General features: G+C 37.9%; 1 protein-coding gene across 1 annotated transcript in view; it reads left to right on the top strand.

Annotated features, from left to right (window-relative positions):
- Window positions 1-1,784: 1,784 nt before the first annotated feature.
- The window catches only part of csmd3b (CUB and Sushi multiple domains 3b), a 484,809-nt gene continuing 476,144 nt past the window's right edge, over window positions 1,785-10,449 (top strand). The window contains 1 exon segment of the mRNA XM_051873165.1: window positions 1,785-2,106. Coding sequence (XP_051729125.1) covers window positions 1,932-2,106 — 175 coding nt within the window. The 5' untranslated portion in view covers window positions 1,785-1,931.

Genomic DNA, 10,449 nt, shown 5'->3' with positions numbered 1-10,449 from the left:
ATCCTTGTCCTTTTGGGAACATTTTTTTTTTTTTTGGTCCTCAAGAGGAAAACATCTTATAAATCATGAGTGATGTTTTTTGAAAATGTAAAAATGCAGTAAGTTTTCTATGGTGGGTAGGTTGTACAGTTTGTACAGTATAAAAATCATTATGTCTATGGAATGCCCCTATAAATCATGAAACACATTTTGCACATTTCTGCGTTTGGTAGGTTTAGATTAAGGGGTTGGGTTAGGCGATAGAAAATATCTTTATCTGATGTAAAATCACTGGAAGTCGATGCAATGTCCTCACTAATATAGTAAAACAAACGTGTGTGTGTGTGTGTGTGTGTGTGTGTGTGTGTGTGTGTGTGTGTGTCGTCAGTTAAACGCTACACTTTAAAGAAGAATTGTTGGTTTAACTTAAAAAATAAGTTACCTGGTTTCCTTAAAAATTTTAGTTCATTGAAATTTAAAAAAAAAAAAAAAAAAAAAAATGAGTTAATATAATGAAGGCAATTGGTTTAATCAACAGAACCTCAAAATATTGTTATCTGAACCACATTAATTATTGATTTGACAAAAGAAAAAATGTCCAGTATCCTTGTCCTTTTGGGAACTTTTTTTTTTTTTTTCGTCCCCAAGAGAAAAGCATCTTATAAATCATACTAAGTAATGTTTTTTTTTTTTTTTTTTTAATTAAAAATGCAGAAGGTTTTCTGTGATGGGTAGGTTTTTAGGGTTAAGGGGGATAGAATATACAATTTGTACAGTATAAAAATCATTATGTCTATGGAATGCCCCCATAAAACATGAAACACATTTTGCACAGGGTTGGGTTAGGTGATAGAAAATATCTTTACCAGATGTAAAATGAGTGGAAGTCGATGCAATATCCTCACTAATATAGTGAAACAAAAGTGTGTGTGTGTGTGTGTGTGTGTGTGTGTGTGTGTGTGTGTGTCAGGCACGTGGGAAGTGGAGAGAGGAGATGCTGAGTGTCTGCACACTTCTAAGAATGAAATTTGACTGGATGTTCAGCCTGTAGATGGCAGGAGTGTCCTTCTACAGTGCAATCACCCAGTCTTAGATCTCACATCCACTGCCAAGTTTCTTACAAAGATGCCTTTCGTAGGAAATAATTATAATTATAATACTAATGCTAGACTTTTATAAGATTAGGTTGGCCTCAAGATTTTCAAGAAAACAGTTATTCACATGAGGACCCAAGAACTCAATAAAACTGCATTATGATCACCTCTACAGCATGTTGGACTGAATGAAACATGGAATAGTTCTTACAGCTGTCTTTAAATGATGAATGTGTTTCCATTATATTATGTCAACATTTACGCAGTAAACTGTATCTGTGCATGGCCAATGGATTGTTTTGATGAGAATAAATTAAAATATTAAACTAATTTCACATTCAAAATAAAAAGTATGCATGCACTACTGCCAAATTACTTTATTTTCAATGATCTTTGCTGGGAAACAAAAACCTAGCCTAAACTGGTTTGTTGGTCTTAGCTGGTTTAACCTGGTCTCCCAGCCTGATTATGCTGTTTTTTGTCTAATTTAAATGCTTAAAACATCTTTAAAACCATCCAATATACCAGCTTGCCCATATTAGGAGACCAGCAAACCATCTCAGACTGTTTTCTTTTTTTTTCCCCCATCAGCAGAGGTTTCATTCATTTACTCATAAATGCATCTCGACACTAAATGTTTTATTTGTGCAATTATGAAACAGTGAGATCACACACTGAATAGCAGTGAATAGTAGTCGGTGAGCGAGATCACAGCGCAGAGAGTTTGGCCCCTTTTGGCGAGATGGTTGAGTCCTCGTCAAGGTTGCTGTGGGATCCCAGCATCACCGTTCACTTCGAGCCACACCGCGATCCGCTCCGCTTCTGGCTGAGGGAAAGAACAACTACCTTCATGTGAACATGAACATAGATGACACAGAGGGGCACAGCGTCAGATCAACGGGATTCCTGACCGTTTTCAAGAGAGGATGTATTAGATGTGGTCCGGTGGACTCCCAAGCAAAGAAAATGGGGATTAAAACTGGAGTTACATTTTGGAATCTGATATTTTTTATGATGGTCACATGCGTGCGAGGTAAGTCGACAGTCTCGAGGAGTTATTCCGAGGTTCTGCACCAATGTGTATGGATGGGAACGAGCTTGGAGTGGATGTAGGGAGAGGAGAGCCAACCGTGCAGCAGAATGCTTGAGAATAAAAGCGCATTTACTCAATGCAGGCATTGAGCGAGGACTCAATAAATATTCTTGCAGTATGCTCGAGCGGATACGTGAGTTGCTTGTGGTCATTAAATGATGGATCACAAAGTCATAGATAATTTTTTTCCGAGCTTTTTTAGATATTAACACCATGCAGGGTGGTTTCATGTATATAAGGAAGCAGCTAATTACTGTATATATGGGGGATCTCAAATGAACGCGTATTATGAGTGCTTATTTCGGGTAACGCAGCTCGATTGGTTGGGGATGGAAAGAAAATCACGATTCCTTTAGGTGTGCTAGGTATACATCCAACAAAATGCACCATTAACACATGTTTTAGTCTATAAGTAGCCAAGAACTGGCTGGATAACGTAAGATTTCACCAATGTACCATCTCACACAGCATCTCGCAATGGGATTGACGCGTCTGGACGCCTATTGATCAGCCTTGATTTGGGGAATTTAACTGTTGCACGCCGTCTCCATATACACCATGATCTCATATATAGGTTTGAAACATCCTCGGCGTTTTCATTGGGTTTATTTGGAGGAGGCTTGGTGTGAGCTCTCATCCATCTGTGGAAAATGAAATATATAGGATAGAGAAGTTTTGGAAACGTGCAGAATGTTTTATCTTGGGTTTCTGGGTTTTAAAAAAAACCTTTGCAGTTTGATTGAATTTAGTAGGGTGGAGGCAAACCCCTGGGCAGCACTTCTGCCTGATGTATCTTGGTCATTACCACCTGCCTAGCATTTTAATTCGCATCGAGCTGATTCATCTGATGCTAAACGGTTTATAGTAATAGTATACCGCCACCTTAAATAAAAATATAGTCATTTTAACTGCTTGTTTTATAGATATAAACATTTAAGCTGTTGACACTTTGATTATTATTCTATGTTAGCATTGTATTTGATGCTTTAGCGTATCAAGTACGACGTCACGCGGGGTGAATAGGTACTGAAAAGGGCTTGATGTGTTTCTTAGTTGGAGAGATATGGATAAACAGCAGTACCGGTGTCCGTAAAGTGTGCGAGGTGCAGTCTTGTTGGCTGATAACCCGTCGCGTGGTGGCAGTGTGACGAGATCCCGAGGATAATTAATGCGATCTAGACCTCATATCACTGCCTTACTGCTGGAGAGAAGAGAGAGAGCGCGCGCTATCCAGTGAGTCATTGTGACGTACAGTTGTTTGATGTACTTAAATAAATTAATTAATTAACACTTAGCATGAAGACACATTGTCCTTAATTAATAAATAAGAAATCTTAAACCAGTCTATGATGGTTTGCTGGTCTTAGGTGGTTTAAGATTGAACTGGTTGGCGTGCCCAAACTCCCTTTTAAACCAGCAAACTGGTCCATCACGACCTGGGAGTCCATTTTAGGCTGGTATAAGCATGTTTCCCCCCAGCAGGGATGTGGACTGTAGATATATGCTTCTTGGTTTAAAATCAGCAGGCCTTAGGACTAAACTTAATTATGAACATTTATTTCTACTGGTGCTGAAAAAAAAAATTGCAGACCTAAAGGCCAGTTGCTCCACAGGGGTCCAGCCCAGGTGGTAGATTTGAATATAAACGTGTTTCATCTCTACTCATTTCTTGCAGCAAAGACACATTTTCTGAGTATTTATGTTTTAGTACTTTTATGCATAGGCTAATGCTCAGGTGAAATAGTTTGACGTGTGTGGCATTAAGAGGCATTGAAGTTGAATGAAGATACTGTATGGGTCATATCTAGTAGATAAATTATTAAATTTTTTGCTTTTTAGGTTTTACCAATGACAACTTAAAATTTTTGCTTGCAGCTTAAACAACATGGAGTGAAAGTGAAGGAGTAAATGGACCGACTGTCAAATAATGGAAGCATTTTGTTCTCATTAACAGAGCAGAGAAGTCTAGTACATAATTTCAAAGTCTTGTTTATTTCCATATATAATTTCACAAAACAGCAGTGCTCTTTCAGTTCGTTTATTCTGAAAGGCTGCTTAATAAATCACAATTTATTGGGGAAAATTAATATATGAGTCTAAGGCTGCTGTGACGTCAACCTGCCCTATCACAAACCTACACTAAAAACAAAAACAAAAAAACAACCATACTGGTTTAAAAACAACCCAAGTTGGGTTGAAAATGGACAAACCCAACAATTAGGTTGTTTTAACCCAGCAGTTGGGTTAAATGTTTGCCCAACCTGCTGAGTAGTTTTATTTAACCCAACTATTGTTTAAAAATGACTGTATTGCTTGCTTAAAATGAACCCAAAGTATGATGGAAATTAGTTTAATGAATAATAATTAAACCATAAACATTTATTAAATTGCTTATTAATAAATGTTCATCTTTTAAATATTATTGATGCCTCTAGTAATTATGTGTCTGATTTTTAATTTCCAACCTATCTTTGGTTCATTTTAAGCCAGACATATAGTCATTTTTAAACAATAGTTGGGTTAAATAAAACTGCCCAGCACGTTGGACAAACATTTAACCCAACAACTGGGTTTGTCCATTTTCAACCCAACTTGAGTTGTTTTTAACCCATCATTTTTTAGAGTGTAGTTTGCTTGGCTTTATCAACAGCCACTTCAATCTCACTTATTTCGAATTAGTCGCCATAAACTGACCACAGATCACCAGCTAGAAGCCAAATATGTCTACTCAGTGGTTAACATACAGACCCACTGAGGACAAGTCCTGAGGGGACAGATTAATAGCTGGAAGAGGCATCATACTTGGGATCAGTGCCCTATCTTACAAGTGTAAAATCCAGCATGTTACAGTTTGCCGCTGTGTAACACTGCCTCGTCTGAAAGAGGCTTTTAATCTCCATGAGCAAAGCATGGCTGTTGAAGAGCCAGGTGCAGAGCAGGGTCATTAAAGTCTCCAGATGTCTGCAGTCAAATAGATTTTAGGAACTCCTCTCCTACAAAAAGCATGTTTAAGGTTGTTTTTGTGAGTATGAACTGCTTACAGGATGATTTCTTGCAGCCGCTTGCATGCGTGAGGCTTGTCATGTAACATTTCTGTAGCGTCTCCTGTCAATTGACAAATGGCACACTGCCCTCAGGTTAGAATTACGTCTCATGGGAAATTGACTAACCTTGATAAAATGGATCCAATTAGGTGGTTTCTGTTTGTCGGTGGACATGTGAAATGAACATAAAGGGTCATGAATACCACATCTGAAGGGAATATGTTAAACCGGATTGTTGTTCTGCTGCAGACCGTACTGTTGCTACTTGGATATGCATCACCTTTTCTCCCGCCCTGAGCAGAATCGATCGGGAGTTGGAGTGATTCTCTCACAGTAACAAAGCTTTGCATGGACGCTCAGTGGATCACCTATAGTTTTCCCTGGACGTATCTTCTGTTCTTCTCCTTAATAGCTCCTGGTGATCAGCGTTGCATTAGTCATGCACAAATACTCGCACCTACTTTGGTCTCTTGACTTGTACTTGACTACATCTGAAGTGTTAAACAGCTTGTAGTACAAAAAAAGACACTGACAGATGGATGGATTTTCAGAAGGGATGATGTTTTAAGAAAGGTCTTTGATGTCGATTTATTTAAAAAGCTAAATATGCAGTGTAAAGCAGGGTCTAAACAATACAATTTTACCAAACCTTGCCTATAAAATGGTGAGTGCATACAGACCATAAATATTTATTACGCTAATGAGATAATAATGAATAATAAACATGATGTCAAACCTGCTAATGTTGAATTAATTTACAAACCTCAAATATTTATTAGCGATATGAAACTGTGGATTCTTTTGCATTATCGTTGATTTAGAAATAATATAATTTTAAAAATATTAATTTTCTGCAGGTTACATTACATCAGTAGGTGGCAGTAAGTGTTTGTATTGTAAATGACTCATTGAATCATTCAGTCAAACGATTCTGGAATCCTTTCTGAAATGAAACAAGTGAATCATTGAATCATTCACTGAACCAATTTGTTCAAAAACACTCATTCAGAAATGTTACTGTTGCTCAGAAACACAACTAATTGCTCTCTCTCTCTCTCTCTCTCTCTCTCTCTATATATATATATATATATATATATATTTACATACATACATATATGTGTGTGTGATTTAGGTGTGAATTAACTGCTGGTTATTCATTTTGGTGACTTAATGTGGGGAATAAAATGGATGGAATGTTGCATTTCCTTGTAAAATTACCAGCCATTTTATTGCCTTTTCCTTGCGTTTGATGCTTAGCGGTGTGTATGATGTAAGAATGTTTACAAGCATATACCCAGCCTCATTTTGCATTTTAATTATTACCTACGTGTCTAGAGAAATAACCTGAAATCCCCAAAGGTCACACTGCAGAAAAACAACATTTTGGGATACACCATTAAGGAAATTCAGATTCAAGCCAGTCACACAGAATTCCCATGTATTTCATTAGTGAATTATGCATGGGATTGTCAGACGGTGTTAATGTTATTAACTGTGCTTAGCCAAGCCAGGCATTACCAAGCTACCAAAAATATGTTATAGAAAGGTTTTGCAAACGTTCCAATTAACTTATTTCTAATTAACTTAAGTTCTCTGAAAATTCAAAACCTCCAGTTTTTTAAATGTGTTATGCGAACATTAAGGGAATATCCCATTTCATCAAATTGCAAATAATATGGAAATGTTACTTTTGAATGTTCTCTAAACATTTTGAAAATATGTAAATAATGTTAGATGAACATCCAAAAGCATTCCATGAATAATGTATAAACAGTGTTTTTGTGCTGACATTTTGAGAACATTATTAAAGAGCAGATAACTTTGTACGAACGTTCTATTAGTGTTGCTGAAATAATGTTTGAGAGAACGTTCGCTGTTAGCTGGGTATTTACCACATGATGCATTTCAGTAATAACAACCGAAATGTGTGTGCACATGCAATGCATGCTACTGTATATATAATACTATTAGTCCATCGACAAACCAACAGTGTTCATGCCAGGCAGCTTCCATGGTGGTCTTGTAACTTGAGTGTTGGTTATTAGGGGCCAGCAGGGGGCACTAACAATTTCATTAGTGTGATCTATGGTCCCGTTTGACACTTTTTCAGCCATAGCTTGTAATTGAGTGTCAAGGAAGAGAATAACAAAAGATGATGTTTAGAGTACTGTCACACAATGGTAGGCTACATGAGTGATGGCTGGGTCGCGACCTCATTACTTGTAAAGGGCTTTCGGTGCATGAAGTACTTCACAAGTGCACACAAACGCACTGTGATTCATACAATGATTTTATTTTGACCCAGAAGAACTGATTTTCTTTAACAGAGGCTATTAAACGTTGTATAAAAGCAGTCTTGCTGTCTCTCAGCAAGGGCTGAATCAATTTCTGTGAGTTGATCCAGTGTGAAAAATAAACGAAGCACTGTTGCAGCATATACAGCCACACTGAGGTATTTTTCATGACCTTAGAGGAGTGAAAGGCTTCCAGGGTGACAGCTGTGTTGGAAACATGGTCTGATTGGAGCCCTGTGTCTGTCAGGAAGGCTCAGGTGCAGAGGCGTGGAGCTGTCTGTTTTTGCAACTCATTCTCACCACTACCTGTTGTAACAGAGTTGCTCAGTCCTTACACACCTATAAACATTCAAATACACACTTACAAGCTGCTACTGCAGGCGCAGTGTCAAAAAAAGAGAGGAAAGCGGTGTTCATTTTCATCATGCTGGAATACATCTGTACTGCTGCAGTATTCAGCAGCTGCTTGCTTTTTAGTACTGCTGTGAGAGTGGGGGCTTAAGGAGCGCTGTGTTCAACAGTGGACAGTATTTTTACTCTGATAGAGTACAGCTTACAGAGTAAATAAAGTATTTTCATTTTGGGAAACTTTCACTTTACTACATTTAAAAGCATGATAGTTTTATCTGGGTTGTGCCCCATTCAGAATTGAACCGTGCATGCTTTTTAAATTCCAAATAAATTCCTGAATTTGAATTAAATTTGACCTCCATTCATATAAAATTCATGTTCAAACAAGATGCAGATATGCAATTTGAAGTTGAATCTAAGGAAAATGTATATACTATTTTTTAAACGTTTAATTTTAAGTTGGATAGCAGTGTTTGTAGCTTGAAAAAGCTGTGTTTTAAAGTTTGGATGGATGGATGGATGGATGGATGGATGGATGGATGGATTCCCTATAGTTTCATCCCAAAATTCTACTGCCGTTAAGGTTGTGGATGGATGGATGGATGGATGGATGGATGGATGAATGGATGGATTCCCTATAGTTTCATCCCAAAATTCTACTGCCGTTGAGGTTGTGGATGGATGGATGGATGGATGGATGGATGGATTCCCTATAGTTTAATGCCAAAATTCTACAGCCATTGAGGTTGTGGATGGATGGATAAATGGATGGATGAATGGATAGTAATACTTCATTTCCCAAAATGCATTACCTGTGTTAAATTGTTATTCAGTATCTGATTTTTTTTTTTTCTTTAATTTTTTTAGAGAGTATTTTGAGGAAGGGGATGGATCAAATAGCACAAAAAACAATATCCGATAGTCCTTATCAGTATTTTTACTATTTATATTTTAGTACATGCAAAAGTAAATACTTTTTTTTTTTTTGCTCAAGTAGAAATTTAAAAGCAATACTTTTACTAGAGTAATATTTTATCAGGGTGCTTGTTCTTTAAAGGGATAGTTCACCCAAAAATGACAATTTTGTCATCATTTACTCATTTACTCACCCTCATGTTGTTTCAAACCTTTATGAGTTTCTTTCTTCTGTTGAACACAAAAGAATGTTGATAACCAGACAGTTGACGGTAGCCATTGACATCCAAAGTATTTTTTTTTTTTTTTTTTTTCGTCAAATAAAACCGTCAACTGTTTGATTACCAACATTCTTTAAAATATCTTCTTTTGAGTTTTCTTAAGAAACTCATACAGGTTTGGAACAACTTGAGTGCGAGTAAATGATGACAAAATTGTCATTTTTGGGTGAACTATCCCTTTAACTAAATGTATTTCATCACTATCTGGTTATATTCAAAAGCATTGGGGCGGTAGACTGTAATTAGATGCAATAAATCCATGTTTATGTTTGTGTGTGGCTGTAGAGTGCTATTTTTACCAGAAGACTGGCAAATTTCCTAGAGATGTTGGACCTAGACCTCTGCCCTCATCAGAATGTCGATGAACACAGCACAGAGCCAGGCTTTTATGGGTCAACTTCTGTGAATGAAGAAATCACATCAAAGTCCATTCTGAAGTGCATTGGCTTGACAGAGAGGAGTCACCGTCCCTCGACGACAGCCAATGGCGATGATTCAGAGGAGGTGGGAGCGTGCGGCATTATACGATTGACCTTTTGCCTTGAGAATTTGCGAGCAGGTCGCATGCGCCGTGGCTTTCTCGTTTGATTCTTTCCGCCTCATTGTTCTCAGGCGAGATGCGTTTAGTACAGTCAGTGATATATTTGCGGCCTCATTGTTTCACAAGGGAGGCTTGTTCGTGACCGCTGCTCATGGTGGGCCTCTCGTTTGAGTTGTCAGTACGATCTGGGTTCCCTGGAATCGGGGCTGCCTCATGCCGAGCATCTCTGCCAATTTCCTCAAAGCTCATTTACTCTTTTCTCCCTCCAGTTCCCCTCACATATGTTGTTTCCCTTTCATAGACAGCAGATATAAATAATATCTCTTTGAGTTCGCCTCATACCTCTGGAGTGATATTTTTGTAGCGGCCGTTAATGGAGGAAGAATGACACGGATACCTGTCGTCGGCCAGAGGACACAGCTGGACGAAGATCTGAACGAGCTTGACCCTTTGACCTTTCGTTCCTAGGCTTCTGGCTACAGTGGAGGACGCAGCTGCTTGCCATGTTGTCATAATAGATGATTCCATAAATTAATAACCCCATTTTTCCCCCAGAATTCCCTACACTACAACATTAATACCATAATGCTTGTGACTATGACAAACAGTCAACAGAACCTGTTTTGATGTTTTGCTACATTTAAAATACTAGATGCCCTAAGCGAACTGTAATGCTTAGAAATATATCTCAAACTGTCTTGTTTAATAAAGCGTAAAGAGTTTTTAGCATTTCCGCTGAGCGGGCTGCTTTGAAGCATTGCTATTTCAAGTTTCAGGTGTCATTCAGCTGCTTCCTGAATTGTAGCACCACAATAACCTATTTAAACAAACTGAGTTTGTTATGTAATGCTTTTCTA

The sequence above is a fragment of the Ctenopharyngodon idella genome, chromosome 19 (genome assembly GCF_019924925.1).
Source record: "Ctenopharyngodon idella isolate HZGC_01 chromosome 19, HZGC01, whole genome shotgun sequence".
Lineage (NCBI taxonomy): Eukaryota > Metazoa > Chordata > Actinopteri > Cypriniformes > Xenocyprididae > Ctenopharyngodon > Ctenopharyngodon idella.
This window is presented reverse-complemented; position numbering and strand designations above follow the sequence as displayed.